The sequence below is a fragment of the Rhinoderma darwinii genome, chromosome 1 (assembly GCF_050947455.1).
Source record: "Rhinoderma darwinii isolate aRhiDar2 chromosome 1, aRhiDar2.hap1, whole genome shotgun sequence".
In the NCBI taxonomy this organism is placed as follows: Eukaryota; Metazoa; Chordata; class Amphibia; order Anura; family Rhinodermatidae; genus Rhinoderma; species Rhinoderma darwinii.
In genome coordinates, this window is record NC_134687.1 from 480,187,281 (window position 1) to 480,209,395 (window position 22,115).

The 22,115-nt window shown below is 43.5% G+C and overlaps 1 protein-coding gene across 2 annotated transcripts in view; it reads right to left on the bottom strand.

Annotated features, from left to right (window-relative positions):
* TMEM120B (transmembrane protein 120B) overlaps positions 1-22,115 on the bottom strand; it is an 82,260-nt gene that overhangs the window by 50,746 nt on the left and 9,399 nt on the right. Inside the window, exons 1-2 of one of the 2 annotated variants that reach the window (XM_075854752.1) lie at positions 19,522-19,702; positions 16,045-16,161 (exon numbers count right to left, since the gene is read on the bottom strand). In XM_075854752.1, the coding sequence (XP_075710867.1) occupies positions 16,045-16,161; positions 19,522-19,544 (140 nt within the window). In that variant the 5' untranslated portion in view covers positions 19,545-19,702. Of the gene's footprint in view, positions 1-16,044; positions 16,162-19,521; positions 19,703-22,115 lie in introns of those variants that run through there. The other variant, XM_075854746.1, reaches the window with a different exon arrangement.

Consider the following 22,115-nt stretch of genomic DNA (forward strand, 5'->3'; position numbering starts at 1 on the left):
CATTTTCCCCTGAATGCTGCAGTCCGCTGTGATCGCAGCATTCACTGGAATAGCGGTGGAGATTTCTCTGATCTCCTCCGTTATAGAGCGGGGCTGCGGCTGTGTAATACAGCCATGGCCACGCTCCTGACAGGAAGTGCGTGGTCAGCATGAGGACATGCGGCCGGCGCTGCACTAATGAGCAGCGGTTCAGGCACTGAGGACAGAACATGGGGGTGTTTTGTAGTGTGCCCGCCATGTTCTATCTTCAGTGCCGGCGCTCATTAGTGCAGCACTGGCCGCATCACATCTTCCTGACGGCGCGCACTTGTCAGGAGCGGGGCAATGGCTGTATTACACAGCAGCACCCCGCTCTCATACATTCATGTGTTACTATACTGAGCTGTGTGGCCGCACAGCTAAGTATCGAAATACATGAAATAACGGTATCGAACCGTTCGGGGATGCAGAGTATCGAAACAGTATCGAAGTTTCGATGCATCATGCATTCCTAGTGTGTAGTTTCCAAAACCTTGTCACTTTTGGGGGATTTCTACTGTTTTGGCCCCACAAGACCTCTTCAAACCAGACATGGTGCCTAAAATATATTCTAAAAAAAGGAGACCCCAAAATCCACTAGGTGCTCCTTTGCTTCTGAGGCCTGTATTTCAGTAAATTAGGACACTAGAGCCACATGTGGGATATTTCTAAAAACTTCAGAATCTGGGCAATAAATATGGAGTTGCATTTCTCTGGTAAAACCTTCTGTGTTACAGAAAAAAATGTATAACAAATGAATAAAAAAAAATGATAATTTCTACATTTCCCCTCTACTTTGCTTTAATTCCTGTGAAGCGCCTAAAGGGTTAAGACACTTTCTGAATGCGGTTGTGAATACTTTGAGGGGTGCAGTTTTTAATATGGGGGGGATTTATGGGGTCTATATAGTACATAAGGCCCTCAAAGCCACTTCTGTACTGAACTGGTCCTTGAAAAAAGCCTTTTGAAATTTTCTTGAAAATGTGAGAATTTGCTGCTAAAGTTCTAAGCCTTGTAACGTCCTAGAAAAATAAAATAATGTTCAAAAAACGACATATGGAATATGTGAAATAGTAACTATTTTGTGTGGTATTACTATCTGTTTTACAAGCAGATACATTTAAAATTAGAAAAATCATAATTTCTGCAAATTTTCTCTACATTTTGGTGTTTTTCACAAATAAGCAATGAATTTATTGACCAAATTTTTCCACTAACAAAGTACAATATGTCACGAGAAAACAATCTCAGCAGTGCTTGGATAGGAAAAAGAGTTATTACCATATAAATTGACACGTCAGATTTGAAAAAATGGGGCTGGTCCTGAAGGCCAAAATGAGCTCGGTCCTGCAAGGGTTAAACTGCTTTTACTTGCATTCAAATTAAAAACCACATTGACTTAAATGGTGGTGTGGTTTGGGCTGCAACGTGTGAACACAGCCTTAGTGAATTAAGGACAATGAAGTTCCTAATATAATTCCCTAATATGATTATCATCTATTAACTCACAATTATCCAGCAGGGTATGTGAAAATGGGTTTCCTAAACCAGAAAACCTCTTTAACCCCTTAACACACCATGACGTAACTGTACGTCATGGTGAGCAGTAAGTTCGCGCACCTTGACGTACAGTTACGTCAGTGCTTTGACAGTTAACCGCCGCGCGGCGCTACACCGCAGCGGCGGTTAACTGTGCAGGGTGTCAGCCCTGCTCTCCCCGTTGCCGATCAGCGGCCTGTCGCCGCTGATATCGGCAGTTAACCCCTTAATTGCGGCGCTCGATTTTGAACGCCACAATTAAGGTCTTTAGCGCCGATCGGCAGCCCCCATGTGAAATCACGGGGGCTGGCGATGGTACCCATGGCAACCGGACGCCAGACAATGGCTTCCGGGTTGCCATGTACAGAAGCCTATGAAGACCACCCCGAGGGTGGTCGTCGTAGGCTTCCTGTCAGTGTGACTGTCACGTCACAATGACAGTTGAAATGCATTACACTACGTGTGTAGTGTAATGTATTCCAGCAGCGATCAGAGCTGCAAGTCTAAGTGTCCCCTAGTGGGACAAGTGAAAAAAGTAAAAAAAAGAATAAAAATGTTTTAAAGAAAGTGTAAAAATAAAAGTTATAAGTGATATAAACAAGAACTGCTTTTTTTCCTATAATAAGTCTTTCATTATAGGAAAAAAAATGAACACGTAAAAAAAAAGTACACATATTTGGTATCACCGCGTTCGTAACGACCCCAACTATAAAACTATAATATTATTTTTCCCGCACAGTGAACGCCGCAAAAAAAAAAAACGAAAAACAATGCCAGAATCACTATTTTTTGGTCACCACCCCTCACAAAATATGTAATAAAAAGTGATCAAAAAGTCGCATGTACGCCAAAATAGTACCGATACAAACTACAACCCGTCCCGCAAAAAACAAGCCCTTACACAGCTTTTTTGACTGAAAAATAAAAAAGTTATGGCTCTCAGAATACGGTGACACAGAAAATACATTATTTTCTAAATAAGTTATTTTATTGCTCAAACGCTGCAAAACATAAAAAAACGTATATACAAATGGTATCGCCGTAATCGGACCGACCCGCAGAATAAAGTATAATAGTCATTTATAGCTCAGGGTAAACGCCGTCAAAAATAAATAAAAATCATTGTCAGAATTGATGGTTTTTGGTCACCTGGCTTGCCGAAAAATTGAATAAAAAGTGATCAACAAAATCGCATGTACCCCAAAATGGTACCAATGAAAATTACAGATTGTCCCGCAACAAATAAGCCCTCACACGGCTCCGGTGGTGAAAAAATAAAAAAAGTTCCGGCTCCCAGATTATGGCGATGCAAAATGTGCAGAGTGTTCCAAAAGTGGATAAGATCGGGCACCATTTATCAGTGCGACACCGGCCACATATCTGTGGATTATTATTTATTTACCCCATTATTATACCCTCTTATTATGCCCCTGATGTACTCTGTCCAGCCTACATGTGCCCCAACATTATAAACTGAAATACCAGCAAAACGCCAGAGCTACTACCAAGCAAAATATGCGCTCCAAAAGCCAAATGGCGTCCCTCCCTTCTGAGCCCTACAGCGTGCCCAAACAGCCGTTTATGTCCACCGATATGGCATCGTACCAAAAAATGGTACCAATAAAAACGACAGCTCATCCCGCAAAAAATAAGCCCCCACACCGCTCTATTGACAGAAAAATAAAAAAGTAGTGGCTCTTGGAAAGAGGGGAGGAAAAACGAAAAAGCAAAACATGAATCAGTTCGTAAAGGGTTAATTACTTTCTAATGAAAAAAACATTTATGACCACATGTGGGGTATTGCCGTACTCGGGAGAAATTGCTTTACAAACGTTGGGGTGCATTTTCTCGTTTATCCTTTGTGAAATTGAAAAAATGCAACATTTTAGTGGAAATAATGTTGATATTAATTTTCACGGCCTAATTCTAATAAATTCTGCAAAAGACGTGTGGGGCCTAAATGCTCACTATACCCCTAGATAGATTCCTTAAGTGGTGTAGTTTCCCAAATGGGGTTACTTTTGGGGGGCTTCCACTGTTTCGGTCTCTCAGGGGCTTTGCAAATTCGACATGACACCCAAAAACATTCCAGCTAAATTTGAGCTCCAAAAGCCAAATAGCGCTCCTTCCCTTCTAAGCCCCGGTGTGGGTCCAAACAGTAGTTTATTACCACATATGGGGTATTTACGTAATCAGGAGAAATTGTTTTACAAATGTTGGGGCGCTTTTTCTCCTTTATTCCTTGTAAAAATTAAAAATGGCTACCTTTTTTCAGAAAAAAAGTTGATTTTCATCTTCACATACCAATTCAAATAAATTTAGCAAAAAAACTGTGGGTTCAAAATGCTAACTATACCCATAGATAAATTCCTTGAGGGGTATAGTTTCCAAAATGGGGTCACTTTTGGGGTGTTTCCACTGTTTTGGCAGCACAAGGCCTCCTCACACCTGACATGGTACCTAAAATATATTCTAATAAAATAGAGGCCCAAAATCCACTAGGTGCTCCTTTGCTTCTGAGGCCTGTGTTTCAGTCCATGACCGCACTAGGGCCACATGTGGGGTATTTCTAAAAACTGCAGAATCTGGGCAATAAATATTGAGTTACATTTCTTGGGTAAAACCTTCTGTGGTACAGAAAAAAATTTATTACAAATGAATTTTTGAAGAAAAAAAATGAAATTTGTAAATTTCACCTCTACTTTGCTTTAATTCCTGTGAAACGCCTAAAGGGCTAAAATACTTTGTGAATGCTGTTTTGATGGGTGCAGTTTTCAAAATGGGGTGATTTATGGTGACTTTCTAATATATAAGGCCCTCAAAGCCATTTCAGAACTGAACTGGTCCCTGAAAAAATAGCCTTTTGAAATTTTCTTGAAAATATGAGAAATTGCTGTAAAGTTCTAAGCCTTGTAACGTCCTAGAAAAATAAAAGAATGTTCAAAAAACGACGCAAACATAAAGTAGACATATGGGAAATATAAACTAGTATGTATTTTGTGTGGTATTACTATCTGTTTTACAAGTAAATACATTAAAATTTAGAAAAATGATAATTTTTGCTAATTTTCTCTAAATCTTGGCGTTTCTTACAAATAAATATTGAATTTAATGACAAAAATTTTTCAGTATCAAAGTACAACATGTCACGAGAAAACAATCCCAGAATCGCTTGGATAGGTAAAAGCATTCTGGAGTTATTACCACATAAAGTGACACATGTCAGATTTGCAAAAATGGGGCTGGTCCTGAAGGCCAAAACAGGCTTAGACACTAAGGGGTTAAAAAGGGGTTTTCCCAAAACTAAAAAAATAACAAAAACTGAGTAAATATACCATAAAAATGCGATGGTGCGGGGGAATCCAACTGATCGCAAGTAACCAGTGAGGGTCCCCGTGTTACCTCACTGATTCCACTTTATGGCATTTCTAGTTTATATGCCATAAACGTGTATGGTAGAAAAACCTGTTTTTGTTTAACCCCTTAAGGACGCAGCCTAGTTTGGGCCTTAAAGGAACAGTGTCATCACAAATTATTTTTTTATATGTTAAAGATGTTAGTGCTTTATTAAAACCGTTTATATTCATTTGTGTGTTTGTGTTTTACTTTTTCTTATTTTTACACTTTTTCTTCCCTATGGGGGCTGCCATTTTTTGTTCCATTTCTGTCTTTGTCGATTAACGACACATACAGACATGGAATACGGCAGCCACAGTCCCATAGGGACTGCGAACGGCTCCCGTCCCATTGACTTCAGTGTACGGCGTCTGTGTGGGAACTGCGCATGCGCCGCTCCCACACAGTCCAATTCCATTTTCCTGTGGACCGGAAGTCGCGGCCGGACAGTAATATTACTACTTCCGGTCGCGGCTTCCGGATTTGTGCACTTGGACCAGCGGCAGCAAACGGAGCGGACGGGCCGGAGGGAGCCGCGGCGGCAGGAGCAGGTAAGAGATTTCAATGTATGTTCGTGTTTGTGTGTGTTTACTACTGTATGTAAACCTACTACACTGTGTGTTAGCTCAAAAAATGGCGACACACAGTGTAGGAGGTTACACCGTTCAAACCCCTCGTTTATCCCGGCACTAGCCAGGATAAAGGAGGGGGGGATGCTGAGAGCTCACTAGAGCGAGGGCTTTTAACCCTATGTTGCACTGCTGCAATTTTGGGAATAGCTCCATCTAGTGACCAAAAATGGGTAGTATTATAAATTAGAATTAATTTATAATATTTCCTGACTATTTCCTGACTCGTGAAAAAAATAAAAAAAATTTGAACAATGTTTAATCACCCACACACTAAATGTTTAATTTTTAAAAAAAAACAACATGTTTTTCTGGCAACACATTCCCTTTAAGGCTCAGAGCCCATTTTTCAAATCTGACATATTTCACTTTATGTGGTAATAACGTCGGAATGCTTAAACCTATCCAAGCGATTCTGAGATGGTTTTCTCGTGACACTTTGGGCTTCATGTTCGTGGTAAAATTTGGTCGATATATTCAGTCTTTATTTGTGAAAAATTGCAAAATTTAGAGAAAATTTACAAAAAATTGAATTTTTCAGAATTTAAATGCATCTGCCTGAAAAACAGACGGTTATACCACCCAAAATAGTTACTAGTTCACACTTCCCATAAGTCTACTTTAGATTGGCATCGTTTTTTGAACATTATTTTATTTTTCTTGGACGTTACAAGGCTTAGAACATAAACAGCAATTTCTCATATTCTTAAGAAAATTTCAAAAGCCTTTTTTTGAAGGTACCAGTTCAGTTCTGAAGTGGATTTGAGGGGCCTATGTATTAGAAACCCCCATAAAACACCCCATTTTAAAAACTAGACCCCTCAAAGTATTCAAAACAGCATATAGAAAGTTTTTTTAACCCTTCAGGCATTTCACAGGAATTAAAGCAGAGTAGAAATGAAATTTGCAAATTTCATTTTTTCTGCTGTATTTCAATTTTATTCAATTTTTTTCTGTAACAGAGAAGGTTTTACCAGAGAAATACTACTAAATATGTATTGTCCAAATTCTGCAGTTTTTAGAAATGTCCCACATGTGGCCCTACTGCGCTCGTGGACTAAGACACAAGCCCTAGAAGCAAAGAAGCACCTTGTGCATTTTGAGGCCTCTTTTTTATTAGAATATATTTTAGGCAGCATGCCAGGTTTGAAGAGGTGTTGAGGTATCAAAACAATGGAAACCCACCAGAAGTGACCCCATTTTGGAAACTACACCCCTCAAGGAATTCATTTATGGTTTTTGTTATCATTTTGACCGCACAGTTTTTTCACAGCACCTATTTGAATTGGGCTGTGAAATGAAAAAAATGTTATTTTTTCCAATAAGATGTCATTTTTTGATCAAAATTTCTTATTTTCACAAGGAACAACATACCCCATTTTGTTGCCCAATTTGTCCTTAGTGCGGCAATACCCTATTTGTGGTGATAAACTGCTGTTTGGGCCCATGGGAGGGCTCAAAAGGAAAGGACCACCATTTGGCCTACTGGAGCTTTTCTGGTGCTAAGTCATGTATGCAGAAGCCCCTGAGGTACCAGTAGAGTTGAAACCCCCGAGAAGTGACCCCATTTTAAAAACTACACCCCTTAAGACATTCATCTAGAGGTGTAGTGAGCATTTTGACCCCACAGGTACTGTGTAAAAGATAATGCGCAGCAGATGGTGCAGAGTGAGATTTGCAATTTTATATATATATATATATATGGCATGTCAGTGTCCGATATAGTGTGCCCAGCATGCGCCACCGGAGATATACACCCCTTAAATTGTAATGTGGGTTCTCCTGGGTACGGCAATACCCTACATGTGGCTGTTATCAGCTGCCTGGGCATACGGCAGGGCTCAGAAGGGAAAGATGAGGGGGGTAAGCTGTGCGGAGTGCATCAGGGTAAATTAAAAATCAAGGGATGTATGATACATTTTAAAACAATCTTTTTTTTTTTAAACATATTTTTATTGAATTTTTTCACCACAAAAAAAACACAAATCATACAGTAATGCATTGCCATAATAATAAACATTACAAAAAATGTATAAATGAACATGTGATAGTGAATGCTTCCCAGCAAACTAGGTTTGATCTTGGAAGTTTATTCCCCATGGGCTATCAGCCCTCCTTCATCTCCTCTATCTCCTCTATCCTTCCCTTCCTTTAACCCCACATGTCGGGTATTCCTGTAAACATTGTTACATAACTTTGCATATCTGCCTAACTTACATAACTAAACAATACACATAACAAATAAGAAATTGGAGCATACATAACAATTGGAGCTTCGTGAAGCAGTTCACCAACTCAGGCAGCTAGTCCGCAAGAATAAAGAAATCCCAGTGGATATATATGCTTTACTCCCGTGATATTTTCAGTGCCCCTAAAGTGCCCTTAAGATCTTCAATCAAGTACCATGACGTTCCCGTAAACGGATCTATGATGTCCCTTCGTTCTTCACTGGTGAAATATTTTGTGAGGAAAAGCTTCCATTTCTCAAAGAATTTTTTGCTCTGCGTGTCTTTATTCTGTAATATACCAATGCGGTCTAGATAAAACAGTTTCCTCAACCCCTGGACCACCATGTTCTGAGTCGGTACTTCAGCTACCAGCCAGTTTTGGAGTATGCACCTCTTTGCCACTATCAGTGTGGCATGGGCCATGGGAGCTAAATGTGTCGTTTCTGTCTCTTCTAATTCTCCATCATGTTGTATATGGAATAAGACCTCCATTGGTCCTAAATTCCCATGGAACCTGCCCACCTGCTGCAATAAGGATGTTATCTCCCCCCAGAATGGCTGAATATGTGCACACGCCCAAAGGCCATGATACATGTCTGTCTTTGAGATATTACATCTAGGGCATGACGTTTTCCTATCTGGTTGTGAGGCGGAGGGGGCCAGGGTAAATGCATATATTGCTTGGTGAATGATCTTCAGATGAGTTTCCCTCCAGTTTTCGTTGTGCACGTGTGCCCTGAAATCCACCAGCCCTTTTTCAATATGCTTTTCAATGCCTGGTAAATTAAACAGTTTTTCCCATCTCCCAAAGGCCTGCCCCGGGGACATCTTCACTAGTGTTGGTCTGAGTGTACTATATAATTGGGAAATGGAGTGTCTGTGATTGTCCGTGAACCATGAATCAAACAGGTTGGGGGGGACCTCATCCGCTACATCCGCTAGTTTAGTTTTACAGTGATTAACTATTTGTAAGTACTGTAAGTGCTGATGCCGAACAAAAACATATTTATTCTGGAGCTCCTGCAAGGTTAACCACCTCTTATCCTGCGCGTGGAACATATCCCCCAGAGTCGCTACCCCTTTCTCCCTCCATTCTGACATTAGCTTGTTAGATCTTCCTGCTGCAAACTCTGGGTGCTGCCATAAGGGCATATGTTTTGAAATGCGATAAGAGAGGTTATAGTGTTTGCGCAATACCTTCCAGGCAATGATGGTATCTCGTAACAGAGATGATTTCTTGACGATCTTTGGGAGACAAGTGAACGTTGTGTGTACCAGAGCCATGAGATCCCAAGGTTTTGCTAGCTGTCTCTCCAGTCTAGTATTGGAGTGGAACTCTGTGTTGTGTTTCCAATCTAGCAGATGTCTACTCAAGCAGGCCAGGTTATAACCCCGAATGTTAGGGAAATTGACCCCTCCTTCCGCCTTCCTCATCATGAGTTTCGTGAGCGCTATTCTTGGTTTCTTCCCCCCCCATATGAATTTGGTAAATGATGAGTTGAGTGTATTGATATCTGAGTGCTTGACCAGAAGTGGGATAGTCTGGAGCGGGTAGAGTAATTTCGCAAATCCTGACATTTTGACCAAACAGCTCCTTCCCATCAGTGATAGAGGTAGACTGTGCCATCTCAGAAGATCTGCTTGGATATCTTGTATAAGGGGGGGATAATTTAGATCATACAGCGAGTTGGGTGCCCGACCCACTTTAATACCCAGATAAGTAATGTTTGACTTAGCCATCTCAACATCCAGGGAGGCTAGGGACCGCCTATATGTTGGGTCCTGCGTTCCCAAATCTAATAACTGGCATTTTAACGTGTTAACTTTGTACCCTGAGTAGCTCCCAAAGTCGTTCAATGCCTGGAAGATACGCGGAACATCTTTAAGGGGGTCTGCGAGAAATAACAAGATGTCATCTGCAAACAACGTTTCCTTGACCTCCATCTCCCCCACCCTTATGCCCGTATATAAATTGGATGACGCCAGATAACGTGCCAGCGGCTCCAAAGCCAGATTGAACAGCAGTGGCGATAGCGGGCACCCCTGTCTTGTACCTTTACATAGACGGAATGGTTTAGACAGAAAGCCTGGTGTGGAGATTCTAGCCTTAGGGTCTTTGTATATGTGGTGTAATAATATCCTGAATGCCCCCGTTATTTCCATCTTATCCAGGACAGCATCCAACCAATTCCAACGGACATTGTCAAAAGCTTTCTCCGCGTCAAGTAAAAGTAAAGCCGAATGTTCCCCCGGAAATGGGTTATGCTGTACTCTATCTAGCACTGCCAGAACCGTCCTAATGTTGGTGACCGCCGACCTACCTTTAATAAAACCTACTTGTTCTGGGGCTATGAGGAACGGCATTATATTCGCTAACCTATCAGCTATGATTTTGGAAAGGAGTTTAGCGTCCACGTTTATGAGCGATATGGGTCTGTATGATCCTGGTAGTAGGGGGTCCTTTCCAGGTTTAAGCAATAATTTCACATAAGATGTGTCTGGTGATGGTGGTAACCCCTCCTCTCCCAGAGCACTGTTAAACAAGGAGACCAAAGTCTCCGTAATCTGTTCCCGCATTACTTTAAAAAATTCGCCGGTCAGCCCATCTGGACCAGGCGCCTTACTATTTTTAAGGTTTCTTATTGCCTCATCCACCTCCCCCCTTGTGACCCTGGCATTTAGAAGTTGCAACTGTTCCGCGGAGATGACCGGTAAAGTGACCTTGTCTAACAGTGTGTCTGTCAGCGGAAGGGAAGATGTATCAGAGTACAGCTCCTCATAAAATTTAGCCAAGATGGAATTAATACTAGTTGGATCGCATGTTTCTCGCCCATTATGATCCCTTAATTTCGCTATGTGCTGCACTGAGCGCTTTCCTCGAGCCATATTGGCCAAAAGTTTACCCGCCTTACTTCCGAACTTATGTAAAGTAGCTTCAAAGTCTCGAGTATATATTGTTTCTTTCTGAGCTGTCCACTCGTCAAAAGAGTGTTTTGCCTGAATCCAGGCCTGTCTGGCATCTAATGTAGGGTGTGCCAAATATGCTGTATAGGTTGCCCTCAGTGCAGCACTAGAAGCATTAAATTTTTGTGTTATTTCCCGTTTTTTGCTGGCAGTATACGCCATTATCCTCCCCCTCAGCACTGCCTTGGCCGTATCCCAGTACAGTGAGGGGTCATCTCTGTGTTCTGAATTCGTCGACGTGTATTCTAACCACCACCCTCTTAGCTGTCTCACAAAGGTGTCATCAGTTGCTAAATGAGCCGGGAATCTCCATATGAAGTCTGATCCTCTGGGATATATTTCCTGAAAATCTACTCGTACCGGGGCGTGATCTGAGATCACTAGGTCCCCTATCTCAGCGGCCCTCAGCCTCGGTTGTAGTGTTGGGGATATTAAGAGGTAGTCAATCCTGGACCAGGACTGTTGAGCGTGGGAGTAATGTGTAAATTCCCGGGCATCCGGGTTACCCCTTCTCCAGGGATCTATTAAGTGTATTCTTTCCATCAGAGGTCCCAACACTCGGTCCTGTTTTCTGGGAGCCCCTGTTGGAATGGATCCCGTGCTTTGTGAACTGTGTGTGCGTCTATCCTCCTTGTGATCAGAAACTGAATTAAAGTCACCTCCCACTATTTTGTGCTGGACATTATCTGACATAAGGGCCCTTTCCAACCCATTGAAAAACTCAATATTATCACTATTAGGTCCATACACATTATAAATGCTTAATACCCCACATGGTGTGCTTAGAGCAATATGGAGCAGTCGCCCTTCCTTATCTGCATCAGTATGAATTACCTCATGTACCAGGTTTCTATTTATTAAAATAAGTACCCCCGCTTTACGGCCACAAGCTGAAGAGCCGTATACTTGGCCCACCCACAACTTTTTCATGCGGTGGAAGTCGCTCTCCTCCAAATGTGTCTCCTGAAGAAGAGCGATGTCCGTATGGAGTTTTTTTAAGTGACGGAGTACCATCATTCTCTTGTTAGGGGACCTAAGCCCCTTTACATTCCACGAGGTCAGCTGCATAAAGTGGGCGTTCCGAAAAGGTTCACAATTGACTGGTCATAAATATCTAATTCTAGGCAAGCGTGCTTTGCTGCCTTGGTAGCCGCCCGGCGGCGTCTGCTCCAGATTGCTCCCAACATTACAATAACAACATTTACATTCGGTGCCAGAAAATTGGCACCACCTTTAACAACAAAATGCCCATCCAGGAATGTCACCAGCATTTCCTGTGAGACAAACTTTAAATTGGCATACATAACTTCACTTTTTTCTGGTCTGTGACCCCTCCCCCCCTCCCCTTCCCGCCATCTTTTCGTGATATATTGGAACTTCACATTTTAATTTTTAAAGTATCAAAAAATAAGTTGGGCTTCCTATACAACACGGGTACAAGTGCTTATGCCTATTATAGCAGGAATTTTGTCGGCATAATATCCCACCAGAACCAATTGCCACATTAATATATAAGGCACAATCAAATGCGCTCATGGAGCCTCTATGCGATACTTATCAGTCCGGGATGGTTGCAAGCCGGTTTTCTGAGCGTTGTCGATGTGGCATCTTCGACGATTCTGCCCGTTGTTGCTTGGGTGAGGAAGTGGAATTGCGGGCGATATCTGACCATGTACAGTCCCTCGATGAAGAAACTGGTGTACGGGGACCTTCACCTCCTGTATCTTGACTCGCCGTCTCCTCTCCCGATTGTCTAGGGCCCCGAAGTCCAGGGATCTTGTCTACATATAATGCCGCCTCCTCAGGATTGTGGAATACCTTGGTGGCGCCATCCGTCTGCATGATCCTCAAAGTGGCCGGATACTGTAGCTGAAATTTAATTTTGCGTTTGTAGAGGGAGGTGCAAACCCCTCCAAATGCTCTCCGCCGCCTTGTGACTTCTGCCGAATAATCTGCAAACAGGATGACTTTTGCCCCCCTTATATGCAAAGGGGTATTGCGGTTCCTGAAAGTGCGCAAAAGTTCCTCTTTGTCATTGTAATCCAAGTACCGCATGATCACCTGGCGCGGTCTGCTTTGCGGCTCTCCTTTGGCGTTGGCGCTCGGACCAGGGGGGCCCACTCTGTGTGCCCTTTCCACTCTGCAAGATCTGGTCAGACCTAGCGCTTCTGGTAACTCCGTCTCGCAGATGCCCTGGAGGAGCTGCGGTCTAATATGCTCAGGCAGTCCCACTATCCTTAAATTGTTTCTTCTGGACCGATTCTCAAGATCTTCTAAGCGGTCTCTGAGTTTTGTGTTATCTCGCATTAGGTCTCTAATGCAGGTATGTGCCCCTGCTGATTCATCCTCCATGAGACCAACCCGCTGCTCCAATTCATCTAGTCGATTGCCATGAGATGTCACCTCATTTTGGAGTTTTTGGAGCGTTGTTGTGACTGTGGCTATTAAGGATTCTCTGATGTCGGGGGCCAGTTGGGTAGCTACCTCAATTGCCAGCTTCCGATAATCAATCTGTGAGTCAGTCATTACCGACGGCGATAGCATTTCCCTCTGAATTTCTGGGCTCTGAGACCGGCTCTGTGAAAGTGGTGGCTGCAGCGGCGCCGCCATCTTGGATGGCCCCTCACCTCGTGTGCTGTGCTCGGCCGGACAGGAGATCTCTCTGCTGCCGCTCCGGAGGAGATATCTCTCCATAAACCTCCCGGTTCTTGTCCCCCACCTCTCCTCCTAATGCCTGGGTGTTTATATCCTGCGGGTGTGTGGCGTAGATGGGTTAGGGGATCAGGGCTTCAGGAGCTCATGCAGCTCCGTCCTCACATCCCAGCGCCGGAACCGGAAGTCTTACAACAATCTTTTATACAGAGCCCTGGTTTTTCGGGACACGTCACATTGATATATTGTGTTCTTCCTTATCCCCCTCTTATAGCAGACTTTGCACCTCTTTTGACTCTTTCCCTTTCCACCGGTTTGGGGAACTTCTCCTGGAAAGTGTTGCCCTGGTACGATGCGTGTGGCCTCGCTTCCAGAAGTACTGGGTGCCCCCCCTTCCTGGTCCCTAAAGATTAGATCTTGAAATTCCAGGAAAGTTCCCCTCTGGCCTGCACATCGACGTAGCACGTACGCATTGTACAAAGCCATCTGATGTGCCCGGCCAGCTTCTTATACCACACCGCATGGCGCTGTAGGGCTTCAGGACTTGATTTGACAAGTCCATCCCTCCCATGTACCTATTGTAGTCCAGGATGCAGTCTGGTTTGGGGGTGGCCTTTCCTTCATATATCCTAAATCTGTAGGTATACCCTGATGCACTCTCGCACAGCTTAGACATCTTCACGCCATACCTTGCCCTCTTACCCGGCAGGTACTGGCGGAATTGAACCCTCCCTTTAAAATGTACCAGGGACTCATCAATAGAAATACACTTCTCGGGGGTGTATGCTTGGGAAAACCGGGCACTGAAACGGTCTAATAGGGGTCTCCGTTTATACAAACGGTCAAAACTGGGGCCATCTCGGGGTGGGCACTGCTCATTATCAGTATAATGTAAGAAGCGAAGTATTGCCTCATTTATTTATTTTTTTAGGTTCCAGTTCAGTTCTGAAGTTGCTTTGAGGGGCCCATATATTAGAAACCCCTATCAAACACCCCATTTTAGAAACTAGACCCCTCAAAGTATTCACAACAGCATGTAGAAAGTTTATGAACCCTTTAGGTGTTTCACAGAAATTTAGAGCAAAGTAGAGGTGAAATTTACTTTTTTTTTTTTGTCAGAAAATCCTCTTTATACCATTTTTTTTATAACACAAAAGGATTTATCAGAGAAACGCAACTTAATACGTATTGCCCAGATTCTGCAGTTTAGAGAAATATCCCACATGTGGCCCTCGGGCGGTAATGGACTGAAGCACCGGCCTCCGAAGCAAAGGAGCACCTAGTGGATTTTGAGGCCTCTTTTTTATTAGGCACCATGTCCGGTTTGAAGAGGTCTTGTGGTGCCAAAACATTGGAAACCCCCCAAAAGTGACCCCAATTTGGAAACTAGACCCCTTGAGGAATCCATTGTAGTTTTCTTGGGGTGCTTGGGACTTTTTGATCAGTTTTTATTCTATTTTTAGGTGGCGTGGTGACTAAAAAACAGCAATTCTACTATTGTTTTTATATTCTATTTTTTTTACAGCGTTCACCGTGCGCTATAAATGACATATTCACTTTATTCTGCGTGGCGATACGATTACGTCGATACCAGATGTTTATAGTTTTTTTTTATGTCTTATGGCGTTTGCACAATAAAATACGTTTTGTAAACAATCATTCACTTTTTGTGTTACCTTATTCTAAGAGCCAGAACGCTTTTATTTTTCAATCAATAAAGCCGTGCGAGGACTTATTTTTTGCGTAACGAACTGTAGTTTCGATCAGTACCATTTTTCGGTACATGCGACTTTTTGATCTCTTTTTATTAAATTTTTTGGGAGGTGAAGTGACCAAACAATTGTGATTGTGGTACGGTTTATTATTATTTTTTTTTACAGCGTTCACCGTGCGGGATAAATAACAAAATAATTTTGTAGTTCAGGCCGTTACGGACGCGGCGATACCAATTATGTATAGTTTATTTGTTTATTATTAATACAAATATATAAACAAACGACTGATAAGGGAAAAGGGGGGATTTTTACTTTTAATACTTTTATTTTCTTATTTTTACACAACTTTTAACTTTTTTTTAACTTTATTACTTTGTCCCACTAGGGGACTTGAGGGCAGGAGGCCCTGATCGCTATTCGAATACACTGCACTACATGCGTAGTGCAGTGTATTAGAACTGTCAGCTACTCACTGACAGCAAGCATAGTGGGTCCTGACGTTGTCAGGACCCACTAGGCTTCCGTCGATGGCATGGCCGGACACCATTGTTTGGTGTCCGGTTGCCATAGTCACCATCGCCGGCCGCTATCGTGTAGCAGGCCGGCGATGGCGGATTAACCTCTAAGAAGCCGCTATTGAACGTGGCTTCTGAGGGGTTAATCGGCGGGGGAGCTCCGCGATCGGTCCCGGCACATTGAGCAGTGATAGTCTGCTGTCGGAAACAGCAGCTATCACAGCTCATGAACGCGCCCCGCGCGAACGGCGCCGTGTTTACTCCATGACATACTATTATGTCATGGAGCGCGAACGATGCACTTACCATGACATAATAGTATGTCCTGGAGCGTTAAGGGGTTAAAAAATAAAAATTTTAAATAATGAAACTACAAGTCCAAACTTACCCATTTTTCTTTGGCAAATAGGCTTCCATATCAAAAAACACATTGTGTCTCTCTTTTATGGTGCTGTCTATTTGTTGGATGAGGTCAGTCTCTCCTAGGCTTGCTGACTGTTTATGTCTTAATGAGAAAAATAAAAGAACAGTATACCAAGTTAAAAAGCAACTTGACAAAACAGATTTTATAGACAGTAGCCTTTAACATTCTCATAGTGAAAAATAATTAAAAGGGTCACTGTAACTTTGCTCTCCTGTCGGATCTAACATCAGGAGCTGGCATCTCTCCACATCTGATGTAAGGTCGTGTAGGAGAGCCAAGAATAAGCCACAAATAAAATTGTGTAATCATAGTATAAAATTAGAGCCAGGTTTATCATGTAAAAAAAAAAAACACTAAGCGTACATGCTTTCATTTACTTTAATGGACACAATGCAATAATTGGATTTTCTACTCACCGTAAAATCCATTTCTCAATGAATTTATTGGTGGACACAGCACCATAGGTACATGCCCCTGCCGCAATAGGCGTACACTAGGAAAAACGGGTTGGCATCGCCCAGTTGGCTATACCCTCTCCTAATACACCAAGCTACTCAGTTTGTACTAAGAGCAGTAGGAAAGTATAAATAAAAAAAATAAACAAAACACCAACCTGTCGGAACCACCTGGAATACAAGAACAATCCACAAAAGAAAAAAAAAAAAAGCAGGGTGGGACCTATGTCCCCCAATGAATTCAACGAAAAAATTGATTGTACGGCGAGTACAAAAATCCATTTTTCTCGTTAAAACACTAAATTGGGGGACACAGCAGCATGGGGCGTCCCAGAGCAGTCCCTGAGGGTGGGAAGAAATAAACACCGCAATGCAAACAGGCTAACACGCAGTTGCTTGCAACACCATATGACCCAGACTGGCATCGACAAAAGCTAGGGATCTGATAGAACCTCGTAAAGGTATGAACCGAGGCCCAGGTAGCGGCCTTAAAAACCCGAGTGGCAGACGCCTGATGCCGGACTGCCCAGGACGCACCAACCACCCGCATAGAGCGGGTGGTGACCCAGAAGGGAGGATCCCTAGACTTAGCGGCGTAGGCCTCCTTAATAACCAGCCAAATCCACCAGGGAACGGTGGCCAGAGAGGCCGCCCCATCCTGGGCATGGGCCCTTCGGAGCTAAAAAGAGAGTCTGAGCGGTAAAAAGACTCCATAATCGAAAGATAGATTTGGAGTGCTCGTACCAAATCCAGCCTGTGCAAAGAACACTCCCTTCGATGAGAGGGGTTAGGAAAGAATGAAAGCAAAACAATGTCACCATTGAGGTGATAAGACACCACCTTGGGAAGGAAGAACGGAACTGGCCAAAGTACCTAGGATTGAGGAAAGGAAAAAGGGATGAGGATAAGTATGTGGTCAATTAATATGTAACTTTTATTAGTTAGTTAAAATAAATTTTATTAAGATGCCTAAGGTGAAAATGGGTATGTGTGAGTGACCCCCAACCTCACATACACTACCCCATTGGCCCTAGGGTAACAGAATTTGGTGAACCACAGGAAGTATTTGAGCTGCTGCCTGCATAACTTGAGCTGCACTGCCATCTATGGAGATTAAATACAGTTAATCTCCTATAGTGGCACACTATAGTAGGTGTGACAGAATGATAGTCTCATGTGGGGCTGATGTGTATGATCACTAGGACCTATTGTATACTGCAGCGGTGCCCCAGCAAAATAACTGAGACAGCAGTGCAGGACAGCCGTGCGTTGATAAGCTGTAGTTCAACAGCACTGCTTTTACTAATATGCTCTGACTGATTGAGCAGAGAGAGGACGCGGCTAGCTCCACCCGGCTTGTGATAGAAAGCGAGACAACCATGTGTTTTTACTTTTTACCAAATGGGCGTTGTACAGTGGAGTGTATGACGCTGACCAATCATCGTCATACACTTCTCATTGTTCCAGCCCATTGTTACAGTGGGATTGTGCAGTGAAAGAAGCTGGGCCGGAACAATGAGAAGTGTATGACGCTGATTGGTCACTGATAGGTCAGCGTCATACACTTCTCTGTACAATGCCCAGTTGTCTATTAAGAAACAAATTAGCATAAATTTAAATTGCTCATAACTTGCTCAAAAATGATAGTTTTTCAAACTAAAAACCACTGCTGTTATCTACATTACAGCGCTAATCAGATTATGTAGGAGATAGGGCACTTATAAGCTGGTGACAGAGCTTCTTTAATGCATTTGTCTGAAAAGGGGAACAGGACGTCAATCCTTCTAGAGGTGGACAAAAGCCGGTCCGGGTGGTTCCACGCCCTTCTAAGGATTTTGCCAAACCCCTTATGGTCAGGGAAAACCTAAGAGGGGCGCCTCAGACGAAATGGGATGTCCTCTTCAGATGAGCCAGGAGCGTCCTCAGGGATTAGCACAATATCTTCAACTGCTGGATAAGATCCTGTATGGCGGGAGATGTAGAAGCGCCTTGCTCAGTCCCCAGTAGAGGCAATATCACAAGCAGGGTAGAAGCAGATCCACCTGTGGTGGTACTATCTATTGAGGAACTTGAGGAATAGGAGTATCTCCTATTAGACTTCCTAGCCCGTTTGCGGGGGAAGGCATGCAGAGCTAGAGCTGGAGGACTCACGGGAGGAGGGCCTGGCTAACTGGGAAGCAATCTGCTCAGGCAGACTTTCACCATTCCCTGTCAGAGGCGGCCGAGGTTATCTACCGCCTGGGTGAGGGAAGACGCCTATTCAGGGGGGACAGACTCACTAGCAGCCGTGTCCGAAGTGTCCAGGGAGGGTCTGGGAGACGGAATTGGAGCACAGATCGGGTCAGAATGGCCGCATGAGAACTTTGAATTGCACCGGGTGAAAAGTGCGTGACAATACCAGGAGGCAGGAGTTTTTTTGGGCTTTCCCCTTGTAGACATGAGGTGAAATGGAAGGAGCCCTGCAAATTATAGCCGACAAGCTAGCCTACCCGACACTGGGTGCTGTGTCCCATCAACAAGCCAACGTTGCAGAGGAGATACTGCCGTTGCTTCTTGAGGAAGCGGCTGGGGAAAAAAATCACTGCTGATGCGGAGATACCTCCTCCCACAGGAAACCGAGTCAACTCTGCAAGGTTATTGGAAGTCAAGACCATGTGACTAGCGCCTGCCCTGTGCAAATGAGAAACTGGAGACTGAAGGAAAGGGGGCATGGCTAAACACTGCCTAGGCCTGGCCGAAGCCAAACATTTATGAAGCTTGCCGCGGATAGTGCACCCTCGGCATGACTGAAAAATGGAAACACATGGGGGATCCGGCAAATGGACAGGGGGGAGCTCCGGAGGCTATATCCTTGCAAAAGAGGTAAAGGAGGACCCAGAAAATGTCCCAGAGCTACATAGAAACAAACAGCCCCAGCAGCAGCATCCTAGGTGGGAACCTCAAAGGCGGGGGTCACATGGTGAGACAGGGGAAATGCAGCACTCACCCGTCTAACGTCTTCGGGCGCATGCCTGGTTACTCCTTCGCCGGTCTCACACTGAATAGTTGATTCACCGGCATTCCTCCTGCCACTGCAGCCACTGGGGACTCTGTGGCCTAAAAGGCAGGGAAAACATTCCACCCAGTGCCCGCAGAGGGGTATGACTAATGTGGCGTACATGCTGACGACCCCCCTGCAACATGAAAATGGGAAAATAAATAAAACTAAAATTAAAAAAGCAGAAGATCTGTATGCAGGTCATGTCTGCCTCCTATGAACATTAGGCTAAAAACGGAGTAGCTTGGTGTAACAGGAGAGGATATTGCCCACTGGGCGGGGCCATTTAACCATGGTGCTGCATCCCCCAATGAATGATTTGACGAGAAACTACATTTTAAGGGAATCTGTCAGCAGATTTGAGCCCTCAAAACTACTGACAAGAGCTATATAGAAGGAGGGCAGTGTAATGTTACCTGTCAAGTTGCATGACCGAGAAAGCAATGTTTATTGCTCCAGCACCGCGATCGCAAGTGCCACGGAGAAAGCCCCTTAATGTTCAAGTGCTCCAGGATCTCCTCATGAAGTGCTGCTATCCCCTCCCCTCTGAGTAACGGCTCTAGCGTTCTCCTGATTGGATGCTAAAGCCATCACTCAGAGCAAAAAGTGGCTTCTGCGACCGCAGCGCCTGGTGCATTGAACGTTGATTTCTACAATAGGTATCATTGCACTGCCCCCCCTATGTACTCAAAACTGCTGACAGATTCCCTTTCAATAAGTGGCCACCCAAATCCTCCCATGGCGATATTAAAGGATCATGGGAGCTGCTGCAGCAGCTGGACCCACAGCAATCAGCTGATCACTAGGGCAGCTGTATTGCAAAAGGCATTTGTCCAGTTGAGATAATCCCTTTAAGAGATTAAAGCACAGGTTTACGGTCCTTTTAGGATATTAAAACTATGTACATCTAGGTTCATCTGCTGATTGTATCATTTAAAAAAACTGAAATATAATCGTTGTCGGCAGCAGATCTCCCTGTAAGGGAGACGCGCTGCCGACATGATAATGACGTATGGGAACGAGCAATCAGAGTAACAACCGCTCGCCCCCATACATAGCTCCTTGTGACAGGAGCAAACAAGCACTGATCAACGAGTGGTCTCTTGCGGAGATTAGGCTTAATTTAAAGTGTTGTCATTTGCCGCTCAGTCTACAATTTGTATTATGTTGCTAACTAGACAGGGAGTTTCTAAAACCATACAACACATCTGAGCTAGACTGGATCTACATCATGCTATTGGTCCGCTCTAGGTCACAGGGCTGCCTGCCTGTTCATGAAAAAACAAAAATAAAAAAACAACCTCTGCTGATGATGACTTTCCTCCTTCAAAGGGGGAAGTACATCTTCAGATTTTTTTACCACATTGTTTACATTACAAAAGGAATAGATTAGAGACTGGCAAACTTCCTTTTTCCAGTGTTAGCTCCACCATCCTTTTAGCCGATCCGATACTGGCAGGTTCATCAGCGCTCGTTAGCTCCATTCACAAGGAGCAATCGTCAGCAATGTATGGGGACAAGCGATCGGTACTTCAATCGTTCATCCCCACGCACTTGCATCATGTCGGCAGCACATCCGGATTACACTGAGCGATATGACATAGCTCCCGGAAGAAGCTACGTGCGAAACACATGTTGGGATTGACCCCCCCCCCCCCCATAGTTCTAGTCTGTATGCCTCCTTAATTGTACCTTTCTGCTGTCTGGTTTTTTATATTACTTTGCTTTGGATGGTTTCTATCCATATTCATCGTATTACTTATGTACCAGTCTTTGCATGCACTATTTGCACTTTACTACAGAGGCTGTGGGACCGACCTATGTGGGGATCCTTTGTCTATGTGTAATGCTACTGCCAATGTACTTATTTTTAACGATTTTGTCTTTCAATAAAACATTGTCTATTTTTCGCTAATAATGGCTCAGGTGTGATTTCTTATATAGGTGTTCATATTCGTATATCACACAGTTCATTTGAGTTGCTAGATTCACGTATTAGCCCAACTATCTTAGTAGGTGTTCTATAAATAAAAAATAGCTACAACATTAAAAAAACAAGCATTATTTATATACCTAAATTCATGAATAAGTCTATACAATGTGCCCAAAATACCCATTCTACAAAACAGACAATTATTCCTACCCATGACCCTCACATTGTAACTACTGAGGCCTCTGTGTAAGCGGTAACTGTATCAGAACAGGTATGTACTTGTGTAGTTTAGGAGAAATCATCCTACAAGTACTAACACGATTTGCACAGATACAAGCACATCATTGCCTACCCAGAAGAGTAGTATTACTAAACTTTATATATTTATTACATTACCAGCTAAATATTTGATTCCAAATCATAATCCAATGAGTAGTGTACTAAAACAGTCAGGGACAATTAATAAAAATACATCAAATATTTATGTGACAAGTCTAATGCCTCATGAACACGACCGTTGTGCCATTCAGGTCGTTCTTGACAGCATCCGAGTGGCACCCGATAGTCTTCACGGACCCATTCACTTTAGCAGGTGAATCGGGTCCATGAA